This window comes from Melozone crissalis, unplaced genomic scaffold (genome assembly GCF_028551555.1).
Source record: "Melozone crissalis strain CALT ecotype California unplaced genomic scaffold, PUWL_Pcris_2 ptg000063l_1, whole genome shotgun sequence".
NCBI classification, from domain to species: domain Eukaryota; kingdom Metazoa; phylum Chordata; class Aves; order Passeriformes; family Passerellidae; genus Melozone; species Melozone crissalis.
Window position 1 is genome coordinate 3,761,732 of NW_026535841.1, and position 24,644 is coordinate 3,786,375.

Genomic DNA, 24,644 nt, shown 5'->3' on the forward strand with positions numbered 1-24,644 from the left:
AGGTTGAGGAAAATTTAGAGAGGAAAAGTCAGCTTGAGAGAAGAAAGTTTTAGCGGCCAGCCTTGCAGTTTATGAAAGTGAAAAATGTCACAGTTAAAAGTTTGCAAGTACATTATGTTATCACTTATTTTGACATCTCTAATGGTAAATACCTGATAGCTGTTCATAAGAAATGTGAAATTGAACTGAATTTGGGACAAGGGCGACTACAGAGTGCTTCTGGAAGAGGGTTGTAATGTTAAGGGAGGAAGAGAAAAATACAGGGCAGCAATGCAATGTCCTGCCTTGAGAAACATCCCTGGTTTTGTTCAGAAACCCCAGACTGTTTTGCACTTACCAAATGCAAATGATCATAGAATTATCAATCAAAACCATTTTCATACAAGCAAAATGATTGTCTGGCTCTGTTGAACAAACCTTTTAAAATACACAGATACTCTTACATTACTGTTCATTGAATATTTGGAAATTTTTATGTTGTATGTATATCTTAGAGAGCGAAGATAATGAGAGAAAAGGGATAAATAAGAAAAAGGGAAGTATAAGGAGATTACCCTCTGCAACTTCCTTGCATTTCAATGCAGAGCAAAATTTAAGAATAAAGTTAAAAGGGTAAAGCAATAAAAGGAGAAAAAACTTAGTCTAGCAGAAGGGAACTGTCAATTATTTTGAGTATTTTTACTGCTTTCAAGAAAGAAAAGTGAAGAGAAAATGAGGAGTAAATTCTGAGAGTAATTTTCTGTAGAGTTCAAAGAGGGGCTCAGAATTTTGTCTGGTTCCCATTTCATTAACTCTTCTTACTTGGCTCTGAAATGGAAGGGGCAGCGTTCTCCTTATCTTACCCATGATCTCATTGTCACTCAGAATGTTTACAATTGATCCTTGCTTATAAACAATTTTTCTGAGCAAGTGGAATGAATTTATTTTTACTTTATTTTGACTTTAGTGACCTACACTAAGTTACAGCAGTATCTTTGTCAGTTAAATCAGTGAGCAGTATATTGTATTTGTGAGCAGCATAAATTAATAGCACCTTTAGCTCTGTTCTTGGGAGGTTTAGTTTGGTTCCTGCTAGAGTAATGTACACACTCCTCTGAAGTAGAAAGTCTGTAGAAAACTATCATTAGTAGACTTGAATTTTAGAATTTGAAGTATTTTTTTCCCCTCTCATCTACCTCCCTCTTCAGGTTGATCTGACATGGGAAGATGCTTTGTTCATGTTCGAGTATTTTAAGCCTAAAACTCTTCCAGAATTTGATAGTTACAAAACCAGTACTGTGTCTGCTGATTTGGCCAACCTTCTGAAGAAAACTGCCACAATTGTTCCTCGAACTGACAAACCTATGCTGAGCCTGGAGACTGTGTCTGCCTATATTGAAGGAACATCCAGCAAGGTATAATTAATAGTTTTTTTAAAAAATTAAATTGAAAGGAGTAAAAATTGGTATTGCTGTTTTTATGTTGTCTTTGAGATTATTAGTGGGATGATTTATTCCATACTGTTCAGTTTTCTTGGGTAATTGTATTTAAATAAAATAAGAATGATCCCACCAAAGCTTTTAGTAAAATATAGTCAGGATGAGATGTTCATTAGTGTTTGTAAGTGCTCTATCTGTGAATTGCTTTCAAGGTCTTCATATTCAAACCCTTCACATTGTGTGATGAAAAGGCTGCTTCCTCTACGAGGAAGAAGTAAGTGCTCATTTATTATGAACCTTTGCCTTTCTGATTTTCAGGCACCATCTCTCCCTGAGGGTGCAGACTACTCTCCACCAGTGGTGACTGAGCTCTATTATCTCCTGGCAGATTATCATTTCAAGAACAAAGAACAGTCCAAGGCCATTAAATTTTACATGCACGACATTTGTATTTGCCCAAACAGGTCAGTATTTTGGAATCCTGCTGCATGTCCTTCATTCTTCTCACTTCTTTCAGCACTGAAAAGCAGACAACTGGTTTCAGGAATGAAAAAAAAAATCCCAAACAGCCAAAAGCCCCTCCTGCAATCCATTATCACATGTCCATTTTATAATTAAGGGCATCTCTAAAACAACCCAACAGAGAAAACAAAACCCAAAGTATAGGGTGAAATATTTGATTGCTTTGAACTTAAAACCAAAAAATGAAAGGGAGTGGGGAAGCTAAATTGAAATAAAGAATAACTCTGAAGAATGAATTGTTTGTACCTTTTGTTCTTTGCTTTGGCATGTTCATGCATGATAAGGAGTGAAAAATATCCTCATTTGATAGGTAGCTATAGCACAAATGGCATCCTTTAGTGCATTAATTGCCTAGGCTGACCTCTTCCTAAAAGTGTTGATTTTGCTGCTAGAGAACTACACAGAGAAAATAAGTAAAGTATTTAAGTGATATTTAAACAAAACCACCTTGTTTCTTGATAATTTACAACTCACTGAAATACCATCAAGATTAAACTCTCTCGTCTTAAAAATAAAGCATGTTCTGAATATCAGTCTTCTGAATTAAACTAAATAACCTTTAAATTTGCTGATTAAATATAGAGTTTGCATATTAGGTGTTATCATTTTAATTCTCCTTGAACTTGATAGATCAGGGTCAGTGACAAAAACCCTAATTTGATAGATTTGAGACAAGAAAATTGTTTCTAAATCCAGTCACGTAATGGAGATAAAAGGGAAGGTGAAGGCACAGAGCAATTTTAGATGTGAAATCTTCAGAGGAAATGGCTGTAGTTTAATGTTATTGCATCTTCTAGTCTGGGACTTGTGACTAGCAAATGGCTAAAACGTTTGTTTAAAGGCAGATAAAGAAATTACTGTTATCACCCCCTACCCATTTTTCTGCAGTTTTGATGTTCTAAAACTTAAATTCAAAAATAAATGAATGGAATGCATTTTTACTTTATGTGTGGCATTTTTTTGCACTCAGAAGATGCCTTATGTGGTAGCATGGGATTTTTACCCCAGTCAAAGTAGTTGGTACTTGTCTGTACTACAGTTCCTGTTCATTCCCCTCAGGAATTTGACTGTTGAGGTCACTTGACCTAGAAATGGGTTTTCAGTTGCAATCAGAAGAAATTGCAGGCAAAAAATGAGAACATTATGGTGGTTGCCTTGGTGTTAAAATCATGGTAAAATTGAAAACACCCAGAGCAGAGGAACCCTGGTGTTAAAGTGAGGTTGTGGAAACCTCCCTTCAGATTGTGTTGTCAACAAACACAGGCTGGACCCTCACCAGTCCTTCAGGCAGAAATTACAGTTTTAGTTCATCAGGATTTTCCTACTTGGATGCAATTTTGACTTTATGATTTTTATGCTGGGAAATGATGATGGTTATTCACAGTTGAGTCCAACAGCACAAGGTGTCACAGTGTCTGCTGGCCTGCAGGGTGACAACATTTTGACAAGGCTGCGTGGTTACTGAGAAAAAAACAGTGGGAGTTCTGGCGTTAGAAATATGGATATATTGGCTTTGCATGGCAAATAAACCTGGATTTTTCATCTGTTTTCCATGTGTGACCGTTACTGTGGGCAGTGCTTTGTAGGAAACCACTTAAGGAAAATCAATATGATTTAGGCTGTACAGCTTGTGTTCCACTCTGACGGGAGGAGGAAGTGCAGAAATCTGTTTTGTGTGATTGAAAGAGGAAAAAGTTGTAGATACAAGAAGGCAAATCTTGTCTGTGTGTAGTGAAATGTTCAGGGGGGAGTTTGTTCATGGGTTTAAGAGCCTGAGATGAGAGAGCTGGGACTCCAGGCAGCTCTTCAAAATGCTGTTCATTGTAAAGAAGTTGTTTTACAGCAGTCTTGGGTTGTGGGTGACAAGAGCTGCCAGCTACAGCTCTAGGCAAGCCTGAAGCCCCTTTAGTTCTGGTTACAATGCGTTATACGAATATCTTAATACATACCAACCAATCAGCATGATATACAATACCTTTACTATTACCTATAGCCTATCAGAACTACTGTCATTACCATATTATGGTCATTACTGTCCAATCACCTGAGTTTGTATGTTACAGTTTAAGCTTAAAGTTGTTTTTCAGTTTTCTTGCAGTGGAAAATTCTTAAACCTTTTCTCTACTTGCCACATCGGCATGTTTGTTTGCCTGTGGTAACTTTGGTAACTTTCTGCTTTTCCTAAGACCTATTTCTGCTTGGTAAAAGCATCTTTTTTGTTTGTGGTCAACATATCCTTTGCTCTAGCCATAAAACCCCTTCCAACTCAACTTAACCTTTGCTTTCTTAGTTGTTCAGCAAAACTGGCTCATCTCTCAATTTAGACATCTATTGTTGTTCTATATCAAAACTTGCTTCCATCTCTATTCCATTCTCAGGCTCTACATTCAGAGCTTTCTGCCAGGCACATATCTGTGAAACTTTCTTGTCAAACTTTCACCTTTTCCAACACTGCGTTGTGTTCCTGCCTGCACAGATTTGACTCCTGGGCTGGGATGGCCCTGGCTCGAGCGAGCCGCATTCAGGACAAGCTGAACTCCAACGAGCTGAAGAGTGATGGCCCCATCTGGAAACATTCCACCCCTGTCCTGAACTGCTTCAAACGGGCCCTGGAGATCGACAGCTCCAACCTCTCCTTGTGGATCGAGTACGGCACCATTTCCTACGCCCTGCATTCCTTCGCATCCCGGCAGCTCAAGCAGTGGAAAACAGAACTTCCCCCTGAAGTGGTCAAGCAGGTGGGATCTAACACAGAGTATAAAGTTTTAAATATTTAAAATTAGGGTTTTGTCTTGGTTGAAAACCAAGTGTCTGCTAAGGAAGGCAGGAGCCTCCCCTGAAGTGGAAAAATGTAAACCGCCTCCCTCCGAATTGTTATAAATTTGAAATTAAGGGGCTCTCAGGCAAAAATATGGGAGCAGGAATAACATTTTTATTAGGGGGAAAAAAAAAAAAAAAAGATAAAATAAACAGTGCAGTAAACCAGAACAGCAGTGACAGAGTCAGAACACAACCTGACACCCTGTGGGTGAGGGTGTTGGTGGCAGTCCCATTGGAGTTGTGGCTCAGCCCTCCTGCAGTGTCAGGGGTGGTTCTGCTGGAGCAGGGATCCTGTAGTAAGGTGCAGTCTTCCTCTGAAGACCCAGTGGAAGAGGCAGCTGCTGTTCCTCTGGGGAATCCAGTGGAGAAGCTGTCTTGCTGTCCCAGAATCTCCAGATTATATCTGGGTAGGAATGCTTTGCTCCTCCCTCTGGGCTCACATCTCCCAATGGGATGCTGTAGTTCTTATCAGCCATGCAGTGACATTCCATAGCTGTTATCAGCAGGTGTCTCCCCAGAGGGAGGAGTGGTTGTGGAAGAGATAACGAAAACTGCCCATTTAACAGAAGATAACTGCCACACCTCTAACAGATGGCAAATAGAATACATCTTGCCTTGCAATCTGGGACAGTTTTCTAACATAGTTAATTTTTAAATTAATTATTTACATGCTATATTCTAACATATGAGACTGTATGATTACTTAGTAATGTTGGAAATTCCAGTATTCATGTAATATGTTTAAGCAGCATTTGAAGGTGGGGTTTTTCCTTACTTTTTCCTGTGTAAAATCAGTTTGAGCCTAATCTTTGAATTATCTTTTGAAGGTGACACAAAATTATTGTAACCTTCTGGAAAGGGGAATTATATTTACCTTTCCTTTCTGTAAATGTCATACAATGTTTCCAGGAAAAGGTGAAATGCATGCATATTGAAATAGTGAAGAGATCAGAAATTACTCTGATATCTGTGTCCACATGTCATCTCTTACATCTAAAGAATGCTCCCCTTTTTCTGTGGTTTTGGGCCATTTACCTTAACAAAAGATCAAAGTGAAAAGATTGGTAGAATTTCCATTGAAAACATTGTTATGAATTCATTATCTCTGCATAAGGGAGGGGAAAAACATTATTAAGTTTATTGCTAAACCAAAACGAACAATTCTAAATACACTCTGACAGTGATAAGAGTTGCTTGGGAAAACATTTTGTCTTTCTGGACCAGTGAGCTCCATTTCTGATTTAGCTGTTCTGACTTCCAAATATTACCTAGTCTGCAGCTGGAAGCACAATGAGAAAAGGAAGTGCTGCTCCTGTGCTGTAATTTGTAAAACTTTCAGTGTTTGAGCTGCAGAGATCAGTGCTGGGAGCATCCTTTGCTTCTGGGAGATTTGCAGGGGGTGGTGAGTGTCAATCTGAGCTGCCTCAGCACTGCACTCACACTGCACTTCCCACAGGCACTTCCTTGCCTGAGAGCAAAGCTGGTGTCAGCCTGTATTTAAATGGAACAAATAGTTTATTAAAGAGCATGTTTGAAATGACAGTCAACAACAGAGTTTTCTTCTGGGGGGCTATTGCGTCCAACAGCTCCAAAGCTAACTCCTCAGAAAATGAAGTTATTGCATTTTATGTCTTTGCCCTATCAGAAGTTTGGTCTTATGGTCTTGCAGCCCCTTGGCAATGAGGGATTTGTTGAAGAATTCCAGGGCTAGTGCTGGAATTACTTCATAGTATCAGATAAAAGGAGCAATAGAGAGCACCCATCTGAAGTTGAGGATTAAATGAGAATGTTTATTTAGGACTACTTAAATCTTCATTTTTTTTTCAAGTGAATATATTAAAAATGCATAATTTAGTAAGAAAAGCTCTATTATAATAAAAGATGAATTGAAACAATTTAATCTCACTTCCACAGATATATCTCTTCAGGAATGTGTTTCTCATACAAAAAAACCTTATTATTCTCTTCTTCTTACAGAATGTTTAGGAAAGGGAAGGTTGTGTTTTAGTTCTTCGTTATAGCCACACAGCTTAAATTTATAAACTTCATTTTCAAAGAGAGAAAATTACATTAATGCATCTTTTGACCTAGTTTTTTTACATGGATTTATTGGCATTTAGCTTTAATTTATGCTGCTGGTTTAAAATTTTTTTTTTGATGGGGTGGGGAGAATATTCATCTCAAAATTAGCTACATTGCAAGCAAGATGAAATACTTTTCTTCACAAATGAGAGTAGTCCATAGCGACTTTAGCAGACTTCAGTTGCAGAACAAAGCAAATAATTTTTTTCTTTGAAGAGTTAAGATAATTAAAAAAAAAAGACCACTAAAAATTACCAAAAAAAAAATTCTACCGCTTTGAAAAAGTGGTGGAATTTCTGTAGATGTGAATATTGGGTAGTTGGTTTTCAGATTAATATAAATGGGAAAGAAATAGCAATAGAAATAGAAATATTTGTTCTGTTTTACTGTTTTGTTCTGGTTGGTTGTGCCAGCAGTCACTGGAGTGAACAAACCCTATCCACAAACCCATTTTGTGGGCGGTTGGGGTGCGTTTCACCACTTGGGATGCATTTGATTCCTTCTCATCATTTACATTAAAAGTGTTTGCCACGCCCAGGTGCTTTTCCACAGGCAGCAGGGTGTTTTTGGGCTTTGCTGCAGTGATCTTTGTTGTGCCCTGTGCAGATGGAGGAGCGCAGGGACAGCATGCTGGAGACGGCCAAGCTGTGCTTCACGTCCGCGGCGCGCTGCGAGGGCGACGGCGACGAGGAGGAGTGGCTCATCCACTACATGCTGGGCAAGATAGCTGAGAAGCAGAAGCAGCCCCCTGTGGTGTACCTGCTGCACTACAAACAGGCAGGGCACTACCTGCACGAGGAGGCTGCTCGATACCCAAAGAAGATTCACTACCACAACCCACCAGAACTGGCCATGGAAGCCTTGGAGGTAATGTTGGATGTGTAGCTGGAAGCCTTGGAGGTAAAGGGAATGTTGAAGGTGTAGCTGGAAGCTTTGGAGGTAAGGGAATGTTCAATGTGTAGCTGGAAGCCCTGGAGGTAAAGGAATGTTGAATGTGTAGCTGGAAGCTTTGGAGGTAAAGGAGTATTGAATATGTAGCTGGAAGCCTTAGAGGTAAAGGAATGTTGAAGGTGTAGCTGGAAGGCTTGGAGGAAAAGGAATGTTGAAGGTGTAGCTGGAAGCTTTGGAGGTAAAGGAATGTTGAATGCATAGCTGGAAGCCCTGGAGGTAAAGGAATGTTGAAGGTGTAGCTGGAAGCCTTGGAGGTAAAGGAATGTTGGATGTGTAGTGGGAAGCCTTGGAGGTAAAGGAATGTTGAAGGTGTAGCTGGAAGCCTTGGAGATAAGGGAATGTTGAGTGTGTAGCTGGAAGCTTTGTTCTTGTAAGAATGTGGCCCCTGTTGATGGAATGACAAAATTATCCTTTGTCTCCTTAAAAAGGAAAAAAGCTCAGAAGTTTCTCTTATCAGTTAGGTAAAAAGACACCTCGTAGGACCTTGGGGACTTCACCTCAAACTGAAGGATAGCCAATTGGACAGAAGAAGCCAAAAAGTCCAGCCTAAGCAACTCACTAGAAAAAGAACAAAGGAAATAATCACTTTTGTGGGGTGTTTTACCAGGAGCAAGAGCTTCTTGCCCCTGGCTCGGGTTTTTCTCTGCAAAGAGCTTTGTTATTTTGCGTTTTATCAAAACTTTTCTGTTTCCAACACTACCACAGAAGCCATCCTGCTGATTTTATGCCATCTGAGGAAGCTGAGCTATAGATCTCCAAGAGCTCATAAGACCTGGCTCGAGGTGACCCCTATATCATGTTAGGCGCATGTAGATGTTGCTCTGCATTGGGGAGTGTTTGCAGGACACACTTGGAGAGTGAAATGGAGCCTGTTATTCAGGCTGCTTTCATTTCAAAGGCGATTCCACTTGGGTAGCAATTCCCCTTCTGAATTTTGCTGCAAAGTTAATTGGTTTTTATAAAAATCAGACATTGATAGGATTTACAGGCATCTCATACCTATTGAAGCACAGATTCATCCGAGAGGTGGGACCTTTGCTTTCACTGTTGTCTGATAAAAGCTCTAGAACATACCCAGTGATCATTTGCTCTCAATGAGGCCAGTTCTGCTTTCCTTGTTGTGTTCCATAGGTTATGGGTATAAAATTTGCACAGTGTTCAGATTTTGTAATTTAAGAGCAGCTTTCAAAGGCAGGGGAAGTTCAATTCAGTTTAGGTGTCAAGTAGCTGTCTTAACTGACTCCTGCAGATTCTACAGAGAAAAGACTATTTGTAATAGATTACAGAACTACAGATTCTTTACTGACCAAATGGACTTTGGTGTTTTTTAGGTGTATTTTCGACTTCATGCTTCTATTTTGAAACTTGTGGGGAAGCCAGACTCTGGAGTAGATGCAGAGGTACTTGTTAGTTTCATGAAGGAAGCTTCTGAGGGACCCTTTGCCAGGGGTGAGGAGAAGAACACCCCAAAAGTGGCAGAAAAGTGAGTGCAAATTTCCAGCAGTATCCTCTGAATGAATGCTGATAAACTGTACAATAAACTATTAAAATGAAGCTGAATAAGATATAAAGATATAAAGTGAATAAAGTTTGCATTAATTTTGCAGTTTTCAGGAACCATGAATAAGATTAAATGCTACTCTGAGATCTCAATAAGTGGCACAGGGGAATTGGGAAAGGAAGAAAACAGAACAATTCTGATCTTGTGATCTATTTTGAAGCCACTGTTTTTATTTATTCATAAATTTGATTTTTTAAATCAACTGTTAAAAAATGCAAACCCAAATGACGTTCACTTGTAGGACAAGAGATTTTAGTCCTTACAACTTTTCTCATTAACAACTACAAAATAAAGAAGAGTTTGCTATTGACCAGTGATAAGGAAGTGTCATGGTGGAGAAACTTCATAATTACAAATTTCCCCAGGCAGCTGTTAGTCATAAAAATTAAGAACCACAAAAAGCTATTTTTTCCTCTTATTAAAAAAATCTCCATAACATTAAGAAAGAAATCTTCTCTCCCTAAATAAGCTTAAAAAATCCATTTTAAAATTAATAAACTAGCTAAAGATTTTAAATTTTATTTCTTCACACTGTCAATAAGAAAAAAGTTATAAAAGAAGTGTTCTAAAAATTTTATTTTAGTTCTTACTACCTTTTTTCTTCTAATTAATGTTAATAAAATTTTCTATAAAACCCTTTTAAAGTTTTAAACCTTTACCTTTCTCCTATCTTCCTACCTCACAACAAGAAATAAATACATAAGTGATTAACCAACACTAAAACCCACCACACTCATCAATACATTACTTTAAAAATCTTAAATTAACAAACCAAAACCACTACAGGGAGGAAATAACTTGTAGTAAAAATCCTTAATTTAGAATTTGTCAGTGAGATTTGATTGTTGTGTTGGAAATCCTGTAAGAACACGTATATAAACACTTCCCTGTTGTGGTGTTGTGGTCCCCAGGATGAAGTGAGAGATGAGAATTGATTCTAAGTTCTCAGAAGGCTGTTATGCTATGTTATGTTATGTTATGTTATGTTTGTTATGCTATGTTTGTTATGTTATGTTATATTGTGTTATGTTATATTATAGTGTATTATATTGTATTATAGTATATTATATTATTATACATTATATTATGATATATTATATTATATTATATTATATTATATTATATCTTATCATATCATATTATACTATACTTTATTATATTATATTTATTATATTATATTTATTATATTATATATCATATCATTATATCATTATCATATCATGTTATGTTATATTGTGTTATGTTATGTTGTGTTATTTTGTAATAATATTATTATATAATATATAATAATATATATTATATGTGATACAAAATAGATTATATAAAATAGATTATATATTATATATATAATATATATATAATATATACTAAAAGTATACTAAACTATAGAAAAAGAATACAGACAGAAAGCTAGAAAAGAATAAATAATAAAAAACCATGACTGACCAGAAAGTCTGATACAGCTAGACTAGGATTAGTCAGTAATTAAAAACAATTCACATGCTAGAATAAACATTTCTCTAAATCACATTCCAGAGCAGCAGAACAGGGAGAAGCTGAAGCTTCCCATCTTCCCAGGAGAACAGATCCTGGCGAGGGGATTTTTCATAAAATATCACAGTAACACTTCTCCTTTCTTGTCGCCCTCCCAGAGAAAAGCCTTGCTTGATAGATGAAGACTCTCACTCCTCAGCTGGAACAGTGCCAGGCCCTGGGACTTCCCTCCCCTCGTCCTCAGGTCCAGGTCTGACATCCCCACCTTACACAGCCACTCCAGTTGACCACGATTACGTCAAATGTAAAAAACCCCGCCAGCAGGCACCGCCGGACGGTACAGTCCCGTTCTCATTCTGCAGCAGGGAGTGCTCTGAGCTCTGCATGGGGGGCTTGAGCAGTTCCAGCCAACTGCTCAGCGAGGGTGAGGGGTCTGTGGTACCACGGGCAATATTGAAGCTCATTCTTTTTTTATATATTCAGTGCCTTAAATAGAATCAATGTACAGTCAGAGCTTTAAATACAAAAATCAAAGTTGTCACCTGCCACCGCTGGTACCTGTCACTTAGTCAAAAGTGTAGTGTTGGTAGGAGGAGTATGAGCTCACTGAATTTTCAGTGATTTTTTTTCTTCAGAGCTCTTTAGGAAACATGTGGGTTCAGCCTTCAGAAGACTGGACACTGTTTTGGCCTGTGTGAAATGAATGGTGCAAATTCAAACTGGTTCAAACAAGACAAATTGGTAAAAAGACAACACAAGCCTGTATTGCAATTCCTTGAAGGAGGCAGGTGGCAACTATTTTGAATATATTGTGATTCAGCACGAAGTGATTTGCATGACAGTCCAGTAGATTTCATCTTTTAATTTTTCTTTATCATTTACAATGACTGGTTAGCAGCTCATCTTTGTAGAATATAAAGTGATAGAATAAATAATTGGCTTATAAATGTAACAAGGGGGGTGGTGTCATTGTGTTAATGAAGATTTTGCAATTGCATGTATAATGGAAATTAAGTTACAATTTAAGTAACCTGAGTTTATTATTTGGCTAGGAATTTGATTCTGATTCTACTCTTCCAGCCATTTGTTTCTCCATCTGGATCTATGAGTATCAGCACTCAAGGAGTAAAATACCTACAGTGTTTAGCTTGGTGTTGGTAGAATATGCTAGGCCCCACAGAAATGCTCTGCTTGATATGAATTTATTTCTGGAGGGTGGGCTGCTTCCTATTGTCATTTTCTGAAGAATGGAAATTGTAAATAACTTTGTTGACATAGTTTTGAAACAAATGTTCCTAGTCTGAAATTTTCTCAGGGTGAATTTATTTCTTTTCCTCAACAATTCTTGGTGCAACCAACAGAAGCTCTTTTATTTCTCTCATTATATTGAACAGAGGATGTTTGTTTTGTTACTGCTTGCATTTCACTTGGGAGTAATTCATTAGACTGTTTTGAGATCATTTGTAGTGTGGAGGTGTCAGTGGGTTATGCAGTGATCAGGCTCTTTTATTGGCTTTTTGATGTCTTTTGACAAAACAGCATAGAAGGGAGCAAATATTTAAATATTTCTTAAGTAATATTCCCTGTGGGGAGCATTCCTGCCTAGGACTACATCTGTTTGGTCCTGAAGAGTGTCTCAGGCTCCCAGGAGAGCCCTCAGCTGAATAAATCCCCAGTGTGTGTGCTTGGAGCCTCCTCTGCAGTGAGACATTGTGGCTGTGGCAGGGATGGCTGCTGAGCCAAGGCTGGAGGTGCCAGTGCAGCAACATCTGCCTGTGCCAGGGCTGGATCTGCAAGCTGAGCCTAGCTGGGACTGAGCTTTGTGCTGGCAAAGCAATTCCAAATGGCAGCTGCTGGGAGAGGCAGAGTTTGGGTGATCTTCAGCAAGGCTGTGTGTAACCATGACAAGGAGAATTGCAGAGTTCTGCATCATTCAGAATGTTTTGTGAGTTGCTGGCACAACTAAAGCCTGGATACAGCATATTGAAGAACCCCAGGAAACTGAAATATTTGCCTTGGGGCTGTTACAGATGGAAGAGCTAACAGGCTGAGCTAACAGGCTCAGAAGTCTTCCACTTTTATATTATTACATATACTCTGCTCTTCTGCATGCATTTGCATTTTACTTGTATTAAAATACAGACTTTTGAAGTAAAATGCTCTTGACATCTTACACATAATCACATCACTGAAGAAAGCTGGCGCCAGCATTTCCATTGTACAGTTCCTAAAAATAGCAAGAAAATACTCATCATTTGACTACTCTTTAGATTATTTTTTAACCATTCTGACAGAAATGAAGCAGTCTTTATTGCTGTTCAGAAACAAATAAATTGACCAAAATTCAGCCTAGGTATTTATTCTTTCTGAGGCTTGACAATACTCTTATTTACTCTTGCATTGATATTGTTGATCACAGATGGCATGAGTAAAGTAAGGGTATTGTACAGTTTTGCACACTTTTCATATATTACCACAAGCAAGATGCTATTTGAGATCATTACTGACCTCAGAGACCTTTTTTGACCATTTCTGTGTTCTGTGCTTTGAGAAAACATGACCTGTGAGAAAGAGAGAAGGAATTGGGATGCTTTGTCTGCAGAGGAGAAGGCTCAGGGGAGAAATGACAGCAGAGTAACCTAGATAGTGTTGGAAGCTGTACAAAGAGTTAGAAGCAAAACCCCAGGATATCTGTGTTCATGGGAGACAGAACAGATGATATTGCACTTAAATTGCATTTTCATTCTGAGCATTAGAAAACTGTGTTAGAGTAGTCTTAGGAAATTCTGGTTTTGTATAACCCTGCAGTATTTTAGCCCTGGAAGTCATTAAAAAGTGGCAGTGCAGCTGTCTGCCAGGCATGATGGGGATATAATTTATTCTGATGAAAAAGGAATGGACTAGATGAACATTTGCAGTTCCTTCTGAACTCTACTTATTCTGTTAATTTTGTGGCTTTTGTGGGTTTGGGTTTTGGTGGGGTTCTTAGTTTGGTGCCTTCTAGAGCAGCAAATTATCCCTTGACAAACTGGAGAGAATTACTGTACAGCCAAACATCTTTTCATGAAAATCTTGGGGTTCTGATCTTCAAACATTTATCTGTAAACAGGTGAAGCTGTGAGGGCAGACTTATTTTGAATACATTCTATTTAAATGTGTCATTACAGTTCTGTAGCTCTCTAGGATGTTTTGCTGCTGGAAGATGATGACTGGGATATGCAGAAATCACTGTTAAAGTTGAGAGCATTGAGAGGCTCCAGATCCAGTGTGTGCTGGTGATACTAGATTTAAGTTGTGTATTTAATGAAAGCAGGAGAAAGGAACCAGTAAATACAGCTTGTAAAGTAACTCAACTTCTTTTTCCTCATGGCAGCTGCCAGCACAGATCTCCTTCAAGGAGACAAAAGTATTGCTGAGTGGCAGCTGTTACTTGCTGGCTGCCTTGCTGCTGTCATGTGTGTAAAATGGGCAGCTTCCTTTCCCTTTTCTTGTCCTTCCATTTGGCAACATCTTTTCTTTCCTTCTGTTAATCCCATCTTTCCTGTCATCACCCCTGCCTATTGCTATTTTATAACCCTCCAAAGTGAAAACTGGCATTAGAAGTCTGAAGCATAGATTGAGACTCTTATTTTCTAAGAGCAAAATAGGGAACAGGAAAACCCAGGAATTTGCCAGGCACTCAGACTTTCATTACCTGTGCTGTTACTGTTTTAGCTAAATGGTTACATAGCAAACCAGATATGCTCTCTGTCCTCTGTACAGGCTGGATGGATGTAGTCAGTAAAAACCAACTGCAGTAAAAGCAGTAGAGTTAGTTCAGAAAGCAGGAAAAGTAGTAAAATAACATTTAAAAAATGTGAATGAGGTATCTGTTTACCAAAACAATAGACTGGGAGATTGTTTAGGTGGTCTTTATTGCTGTGATATGCCTTTGTTGTGTTGATACTCAGTTCCATATTCCTGTGGTGGTATGCAGATGATGTATCCATGGCTATTGCGGTGTGAAAATGTTGTGTTGTTTAAGTCTTCATCCATGTCATGTAGTATGTCGTGTGTAGTTAGAGTTAATTGTCCTTTTTTGTGTTTGTCTTTGCCTGATTGCTTTTGCAACCAATATTGCCCGTGCTGCCTCTAACCTTTACACAAATCTCTGTTCCCCAGGCATTCTCTTCCTGCTTTTACCTGTCACGGCTTGCTTTTAATAATTGGCAGAAGCTGCATGATAAACTCACAGGAAAGGCTCCTTGCTTCCTGCTGTGGGAGAAGTCTCACCCCATAGTTTGTTGGTCTGTAATTCTGCAAATGTGATGAAGATGCACAGTTTTTGTAAATGGGGGTTCTCAACATGCTGATGAGACAAAGGTGATCTCTGAGCAACTCCTTGCACCAGGTTGTCACTCATGCAAAGCTAAATCAGCTTCTGGGATGGAGTGGATGTTTCTGTGCATAAAAAGAACATCCACTTTGCATTTTGGAATGCCCTTAAAATTCTCTTTTTTCAGCAGTTAGTAATGCAATCTTTGGGTCTGCAGTGCATGTGCTGTGCTGGCACATGGTGCTGGGTGTCCATGGGGACTGCACACTGGACTCCATGAATAATGGATCATACCCAGTTTATTGCACTGTGCTCCATTTCTACCTTTCCCCAATTTAACCTCTCTGATTAGTACAAGTGTCACACTGAGATGTAGTGTGAGATTATGGAAAAAGTATTTGTCCAAATAGAGGGGACATGGGGGAGATGCTCTGGTGCTCTGCTCTTGGAGACAGAGCAGCAATCCAGGACTGTAAGTTATGGAAACACATTCTGTGTTGGGTACAGCCAGACAAAACATAGACTCTCATCTTTGACTCATGTTAAAAGAGAACTCCCTTTAAACTGCTGTCCTCAAATTAACCTACTCCCATGCAAATCTTTGCAATTCCTTTGTTTTTAATAATGTTGCAAGTGCCTTTTGATGCAGAGCTAAATGTTGTCTTCTGTTATGGGTGGAGTCTGTTTGCAGAATGAGAATTCTGTGATACATCATGTTTCTGACTGCAGACCAGTGAAGAAAAATGCTCACATGTTCAAGTGGAGAGGGAAGAGATGGTGCCAGGCAGGACAAAGAGAGTCTGTACCCTCACAGCCTGTGAACAGCCCACCTTTACTGCATGACACAAGATTTTTTTCCAGTTATATATAGTTGCTTATTCATAAGCTCTGAACTGTGCAGCAGGATGTTTCTTTTCTGCAAATTGAGTTAGCATATGTATAGAGCTCTGTAGAAAAGCTTTCTGGGCCCCTCATTCCTGACTTTTTGACTTTTAACTGGTTGTTTATCATGATTCAGACACCTTCTCACAGTAACTGGATGCACATTTTCCTTCAGATGTTTAAGACAAAGATATCATTCAGAAGTGAGTTGTACCCTCTTGGCTTTCTGAGCCTTTTACTTACTCCTGTATGCAGCTGTCTCAGAGGTCTTCTCCATCTTCCTTTTAACTTCCAGAAAGTTTCAAAAGAGGATGACTGAGCTGCATAAAAAATAATTGTCCAAGGCAGAACACCTCATTGCCATTGGCACCATGGAGCTGTGCTTCAGCTCCCCTGAGCATCAGTTCTGTACCTGCTCATCATGCTTAGCAGTGAGAGCTGGCATTGGCATTGTCTGAGCTGCTCCAGGTCACTCAGCAGTGACACATCACCCTCCTTGTCCCTGTCCCAGTGCTGGGTCACTCACACTGTGACACATCTCTGTCCCTGTCCCAGTGCTGAGGGCTCAGTTTGGGTCACTCACACTGTGACACATCTCTGTCCCTGTCCCAGTGCTGAGGGGGCTCATTTGGGTCACTCACACTGTGACACATCTCTGTCCCTGTCCCAGTGCTGAGGGGGCTCATTTGTGTCACTCAGCAGTGACACATCACCCTCCCTGTCACTGTCCCAGTGCTGAGGGGGCTCAGTTTGGTCACTCACACTGTGACACATCTCTCTCCTTGTCCCTCTCCAGTGCTGGGGGCTCAATTTGGGTCCCAGGGCTCATGGATGGTGCACAGGGCTCCTGTGGGAGGTGCTGGCACAGGGCAGACCCTGCTGCAGTTCTGAGCTCTGTTTCCTGCTGCATTTTAAACTGAAACCATTTTAAGGCCATTTCTGCTCTCCAGAGTGTGCCACAGCTCTGTCCTGGTGGTGGGCTGGCCTGCAGGGAACAGTGACAGTGACAGTGACATGCTGCTGGCTGTGTCTGCTTGTGGAGCAATAGTGGGAACAGGGATTTTTGAAGTCAAGCCAGTAAGCCTATTTAATTCAGGATAAGATTAATGTTAAAATGCTCTTAAGCATGGAATTAAGGCAGACTTCAGATATTTTTTCTAACATCTGTGACAGATGTGGCTCAGTAATGGCAGTGATTTAATCATCCATGTGACTGACAGGACCTCAGTGTGATGCAATGAAGGTCCTGGCAGGACAGATGAATATACAAGTTTTTTCTTCCCAATGACATCCTTCTGATAATAATTAGTATTTTTTACTAATGTCTTTGAAAGTTAACAAGATTCTTCTTTTGACCTTTTTAAATCTCCTGTCCAAAGCTGCTCTTTTTCACCTTGTGACAGAGTAGGGGATGTAATCTGACATAGATGTGAAATGAAATGTCACAAGTTGAGGACATTATGAGAAATGAGATAAAAAAAAAACTTGCTTCTTGCTTTCAAGTGCCATTTTCTGAATTTTTTAGAGATAAACATGAAATATTTAACTTTACATCAAATTGAGATTTCAGCTCATCAGGTTGTTTGAAATCTTCCTAAAGCTTAGGAATGATGCAATGAAGTAATGAAACAAAATATAATAATACCAAGGAGAAACATCTACTATCAGATCATATTTTTCCTAGGAATGTAGTTGCAGTTACTTATGCACAATTTAGTAGAACTTTCTCCCTAGGCTCTTCATTTCTGCTACAGATAATAATTTTGGGACATTAATACCCAGCTGTATTTTTATCTTAGCTTTTGAAGTAATAGGAAACTTTACAGGGAGGGACCTCAAAAGAATATTTAGTCCTTGATTTATCAATCTCTTACAACAAGAGACCACCCCAGCTTTTTGGAAAAGCTTGTGTTATTGCTGTTGGGAAACTAAGAAAATAGGTAAATAAAATATAAAAATATAAAATATTTTAGAATTGAAATATAAAAATATAAAATATAAAATATATTTTATATTTTATATATTTATATATTTTCATGGGGAAACTAAGAAAATAGGTAAACAAACTATAAAATATTTTTAAATTGAAATATAAAAATATATAAAAATATAAAACCATAGATTTTTTAACTCTTAAATTACACTGGGTTGCATTAAATTGTCACTAATTATGGCAGAAATTATTAAAAAGCACTGATGTTCTCCATGGATTGGAGTCATTCAGAAGGGCAGGTGTTGAGAGCAGTTGGGAATTTGGAATTCACTCTGTCTCACACACTGCAGTCCTTGGCACACAGGTTAAATAGCAATGATGACTGCCTCAACTGCACTGAGCTCCTACCAGAGAAAGGAAAAACTTCACAGCACAACAAATGTAAAATATCTGTTGTGTGTCCAGCTAGCATATTTATATTTATTAAAAAAAGCTGTATTTGGCAGCTAGGCTAGAAGAGAATAGTAATTCCATGTATACAAAATATTCGTTTTTTTTCTTTTTAGAAAACCAGAGTTAGGATGTGCATTGGTGCAGTTGCCACAAGTTCTGCATTGCATACTGCAGTATTTAGGTATTGACAGAGCTTTTTATTATATTAAGGAACATCTTGGGTAACCTAACAATTGATGGCTGTTTGCCTGTCTTTGAAAGCCCACAGTCACTGTAGGTTGGTTCACTGTGCTATTTTCTAACTGTATGTAGCTGTTAAGATAGAGATGAGGGCAAAAAAATGTCAATTTTCTTGCTGCAATTAAAACCCATTGCACTGTACCTAATGAATATGAACAGCAATTATTGTATTTTTATTTTGGTTAATCATATGTATTTGGAAATTCTACCTCATCTTTTTTAAGATAAGTCCAATTCTCCTGGTAATTTTCATATGTCATCTCATTAATCTCTCATTTTTATCCTCTCCTCTGAATTAATTTTTCCCTATTTCAGTGTCTTTTTTAAAATGTGGGTCCCAAATACAGACACCGTAATTAAGTTTAATTTTCATTAGTGCTCAGTAGAACAGGAAGGCTCTTACATATTTTTTCTGGGAAGTTACTGATTGCACATTCAAGAATGTCGCTTTGCTGAGGTGTGTTTAGAGTAGCCTGACATTTAGGCCAGTTCTGGTTTGAGAATCACAAATTCTTCACAAATTCACATGGGGAATGTGTGTGCTGGGATCCACTCACACATTTTCCACTCCTGATCCTGTTACCTTTTAGGTGCTTGGAGAAGGATTTATTTATTTATGCTCAAATAATTTTGTGGGAGATGAAGGCAGGCTGGCTCACAGCTTTGACCTTTCATCCTTTGTAAAGATAAGCACTGCACTTTGTTTTACATTCCCTGGGACTTTACCCATCCTCTGTGATTTCTGAGAAATTAATGCTAATAATTGGTGGCTGCTGCTAATTTCTGGAATACTCCAGGGTTTTCCATCTGGCTCACTTAGTTTGAAAGTATCTGCTGCATTCAAGGAATATCTAATATAATAGAAAGTTGTCTCAATAGTCACCTTCCTCTGGTTTCCAGTGATTAAGGAACCCAGTATTAATATCATTTTTTAAACAGGGTTAATGTATTGAAAGAAAAGGAGAATAAACATCCCTACCTAGACCCACATTCATTCGAGCACAAATTTCAAATTAAATTAGCTAGCTAATTGTAAGGAGGTGTTTACATTTGTTCCCATAAGGAAAAGCTCATGCATATATTTTAAATTTAATGTGTTGAATCATTGTCTGTCTTTGCGTGATGAAAAACTATTGTAATTTCCCAGTGTCTGATCTCACCCAGGCATATTGCTCTGGCATTTCTTGATTTACATTCTGATGCTTCATCTCTCATAACCCACACATCAGAACTGACCTGCAGGCTTGTGGCAACATCTGGAAATTTGCAATTTTTTTCCCATAGATGAGTAATTCAGCCTCTTTGCCACAGATACAGAAACTTCTTTAAAAAAAATACCAAGGGAGCTACTGTAAATGATTTCCCTGATGTCAACTGGGAGTTCAATAGTATTGATTTGTACCACAGAAAGTTATTAAAGCTTTATAAATGAGTCATTTAAAGCTTGACTGACCTCTCTTCAGAATCCTTCTCTTCCCATTCTTTGTAATTATATTCTCTCTGTATAAAACTTGTCATCATTAACCAGCTTCTATAGCTTCCAATTAGGAAGCAAATACTGTTCCCCCATTCTTTTCCAAGATAGAGTTTTATTAAGATCTGCTCACTGAAAGGGAAGGTTTTCTTTGTGTGGTAGTGAAAAACCTACAGAGTGCATCAAATTTGGTTTAAATTCATTGGAATCCTAATAAGCAGAACCTGATCTGCAAGCTGAAGGTTTGCAGAGGGATTTATCTTGATAAAATAAATTCATAGGAGGCCCGTAGCTCTCTCCTGAACAAGTGCAATTGAGATGGAACAGAAGAAATTTAATTAAATTATCCGCTCATCTCAAAGCAAGGGCTTTTGCTTTGTTAATTTTCTTTCTTGATCTTATCAATAAAATTAATGAATCAGAATGCAGTGGAACTGCCTAGACAATGGATATAACCCCCTCCTGGTTATGCCATTTCTGTATAGAATCTTAAGATTGTTTGGGTTGGAACGGACCTTTAAAGATCATCTGCAATGAGCAGGGACACCTTTAACTAGATCACAGAATCAAGTATCAGTATCTTAAGAAGAAATGGGAAATAATTCCTCTGGACTCCAGATTTAAAGGGAATTGCCTGTATTGGAATTTTACATTGAACACTGAATTACGTTGGCACAATATGGAAAAATGCCAGTTTCCCATCTCAGTGGGAATGTGCAGGCCTCTTTCTCTCAGAGACACTCAGCTGTGTTCTTTACTCATGCAGGGTTGCCTCTGATAACCCTTGATGTAAAGAACTTGGGTTAAATCTGGCAGGTTTCAGACATGAGTGGGAGGTTTTCACTTGCCTGTTCTGAGGTGTGTTTAATCCCCCTGATAAAGTCACAATGCCTGTTCCTGTGCACATTGACAGCTTAGTTGTGACTGTGCTGTAGGCAGCAGCCCCTGCTCCACTCTGTCAAGGTAAAGTCACTTTTCCTTTTCTTCTGTGGCTGCCTTGAAGTCCAGTTTCCCTGTCTGTGCTAGGCCTGGTTCTTTGATGTGTTGTTTATTTGCCATATCCAATCACCTTTCAGACTGTTTGTTGAATAGCATCTTACACCTGCAGGATAGTTGGCTTCAGAGATCCCTCCTGTAAGTCTTTGCCCTTTAATTTTACTGATTTTTCTTTCTTTCATGAGTAATTTTTACCAGTATTGTTCTTCATGGTTTTCTCTTGTCAATTGAGCTTTGCTTGTGTCAGGTTCAAAACTATACTGGGTCCAGTAAACCTGGGAGATTTTCCAGGGCCATAGTGCCTGAAATATTGTGTCCCCAGCCTAACTGCTCTTGAAAGTTGAGCTTTATTGCTTTTGAATCAAATTCCAGGATTATATTCTAGGAAGAAATGTGGTGAGAATGAAATACCTTTTCTTGGTGGTGGTAAGGGATCCTGTGTGGCAGTTGTAAGAGTTTGCAGAGTTTTGTGTTGCTGTTACCAAGAGACAAGCAGCAGCTTGAGGACTATGAAGAGATGCATTCCTCCTTTATCTCTTTGCAGAGAGGAGTCAGGATAGCACTGGAGCAGTGCTGTCTGACTCCAGCTCCACACAGGACATGTTCAATGAGCCTGCCAGCTCTCAGGACAGCCTGAAGAAGACGTACACAGAGAAGAGGATTTCTGCTACCTGTGCTGATACACTGGTGCTCAAAGAGACCCTGGGAGCTGCAGAGGAAAAGGGTAGGCCTGATTTAATAGATCGTGTCAGCTGCAGTAGTCTCATTAAAGTGTTTCTCCTGGCTTGCAGATGCACTGAAATATGCTGCACTGTGACTGAGGATTTTAACTAGGTATCATTGCTGCCTTTATGTGTGTAGCTTAAATTTAGAGCTGTGCCCCATTAATTTGTCCACCAATCCAATTTGTTCTGTCTGTTAAATCTTACAAAGAAAAACTAAACTGCTGTCTGCTGGCCCTTTGACTGACTTGCCTTCTTTTAGGTTATTATTTACTTTTTCTTCAGTGTTTCATATTTTTAAATAATTTAAAGAGTAGTTATTTGAATATAGTCTCAAACAAGACTTTTTTATTTTTCCCAGGAATAGATGCCCTTTTGTTCTGTCCCATATTCAGTACAGAGAAGAGCTTAAGTAGAATTTAGATGCTTTATTCCATTGTATACTTCATTCCAGTGGAGAGCTAGAATTGCTCTCTACCAGATTTTTCCATATATAATAGTACTAAGTGTTCTGTATTCCACTGGAAAAATGGTTTCAAAATCCATTAGCTGGAGTTTCCCTTTGTCTGATGTTTGTACAGTTGGATGTGGCAGTAGATAAAGAGGCTGGACTTCAACAGGGAAAGACAAACAAAACCAATGTGTAAATTTTGTCCACCTTTCCAGGCTGTGGCTTTTTGTGGGATGTTAAGTCTTCTTTGCCAGCTCACACTTTCCCAGTTCCAGAGATCCAGAGATCATGCAGTGGAGAGTCCTGAATCACTTCCCTGATCTCACTAGGAACAAGTGCCAGGCAGTTTTCTCTTTGTTTGCAGACTTGGATTATCTTAGTTTCTAGTTTTTAAAAATATTTTACTTCAGTCTTGCCTAAGCTAAGGAAGCCTGTGGTAGTGCTTGCATTAACATGCTGAAATAGATGCCAGTTCCTAGTTTTACTTCCATAATCACTAAATCCAGTAGTCTTTTGGCTGCTAGACTAAAATCATGGCTCTTTTTCAGGCTTGCAGTGAGCTGTGTTATTGTCATCATCTGTCTGTCACAAAAACCATTAAATGCATTCTTAAATTACTGGTGTTTATTAGAACAGATGTTGTTTCCCATAAAGCTACCTGTACAGTAAAATTATTTTGGATATAGACACCAGGCAAGCACATTTTGAAAAATATGTGTTCTATAAAACATATTTGACTCAAAAATTCAGCCTTATGAGAGAAAAAGTTATGGAGCAGCTTTATATTTGAGGATGAAGTACATTTTAGTCTATCTCTACACTCTGCTGGGAGATAAGATCTAATGTAAGAGGCTCTTTATCCTAGCAAAAACAAAGGCATGGTAAACTTCCATGACTGAAGATCAAAGTTAAGGAAATTAATCTGCATGTAGGATGTGTGTTTCCAGCAGCAGTGGTTAGCTAGCAGGAAATGTGGAAGCTGCCACTGTAACAAGATGATTTCTGAAGTAAGATTTGGTATCCTTCAGTGAAAGATGGGTCAGTTGAATTATAAGTTGCCAAAATGATCACAAAAATATTTAAATGCAACTGTAGGTTCTACATTATGCAGAAGACCAGGTGAGCTGCTGCTGATCCTTCTGTCTGAGTCCATTTTGTGTTCTGGGATTGTGTTCTAGACAGACTGTTAAGAATAATACATTTCACTTGGGAGGGTGACATTAATTTTCTGTTCTTTCTTCTTTTCTTTGCAATAAAATATTCCTGAATTTACTCTTTTATTTTGGCTTTTTTCCCTCCTCTTCCACCTCAGTCTTCCAAGATTATGTAAAACCCTTCATTGTGTAAGGTGTGAATTCATAACTATTGTTCAGGATAAGACCCAAATGAAGGGAATGGAGATATGAGGATAAAACCCAAATGAAGGGAATGGAGATACCAGGATAAAACCCAAATGAAGGGAATGGAGATATGAGGATAAAACCCAAATGAAGGGAATGTAGACACCAGGATAAAACCCAAATGAAGGGAATGTAGACACCAGGATAAAACCCAAATGAAGACAATGGAGATACCAGGATAAAACCCAAATGAAGACAATGGAGACACCATGGTGTGGCTCTGTCAATGAGTTGCAGATCAGTTGTTCAATGCACATCACAAATAGTCATAAATTTTTTTCAATATTTCTGTCTGTGCTTTAATGAAGCAAAAACTGAATTTTTGTCATTTTCTAGATGTCATTTGCCATTTGGAAATGGCATTTTCACTGTCACTTCTCTCTTACTGTTCCAACTGCAGGAAAATCAGAGGAGCTGCTGGAGATCTCAGTATCTTACGATCCTACAGAGCCTACTGCCCAGAAACTGCTGCTGGATCCTCAGTGTGCTCCTGGCAGTGCCCCCAGAGCTGCCATGGCCCCAGGCTCCCAGTGGGACTGCAAGAAGAAGGCTGAGCCCTGTGCAGAGGATGCCTGTGAGTTCCCCCAGGGCCTCCCCGCAGACCTGGAGGAGCAGCGCAAGTTCCTGACGGAGCAGTGCATCTCCTCCTTCTGCCTGTGCCTCAGCCGCTTCCCCCAGCACTACAAGAGCCTCTACAGGCTGGCCTACCTCTACACCTACAGCAAAACTCACAAGGTGAGCCCTGGGCCCCAGGGGGACTGGGATCTGGAGGGAGTTCTCAGTGTGTAGCTGTATGCACACCTCGAGATAAGAAATGCTGAGTTAGGAATTCCATGGAGTAGGACAGGCTCTGTCAAGTCTATCAATTCTATCAGCTTTCTATCTCAGCTCAGTTGAGAGAGAAATTGAACCAGAAACAAGTTACAAAGG

At 39.0% G+C, this 24,644-nt stretch overlaps 1 protein-coding gene across 3 annotated transcripts in view; it reads left to right on the forward strand.

The window, feature by feature from the left end:
- Window positions 1–24,644, forward strand: part of CABIN1 (calcineurin binding protein 1) — a 116,053-nt gene that overhangs the window by 21,494 nt on the left and 69,915 nt on the right. For all 3 annotated transcript variants that reach the window (XM_054288938.1, XM_054288940.1, XM_054288939.1), the window contains exons 22-29: window positions 1,188–1,394; window positions 1,737–1,882; window positions 4,417–4,678; window positions 7,449–7,709; window positions 9,125–9,276; window positions 11,007–11,185; window positions 21,686–21,865; window positions 24,115–24,449. In XM_054288938.1, the coding sequence (XP_054144913.1) occupies window positions 1,188–1,394; window positions 1,737–1,882; window positions 4,417–4,678; window positions 7,449–7,709; window positions 9,125–9,276; window positions 11,007–11,185; window positions 21,686–21,865; window positions 24,115–24,449 (1,722 nt within the window). The remainder of the gene's footprint in view (window positions 1–1,187; window positions 1,395–1,736; window positions 1,883–4,416; window positions 4,679–7,448; window positions 7,710–9,124; window positions 9,277–11,006; window positions 11,186–21,685; window positions 21,866–24,114; window positions 24,450–24,644) is intronic.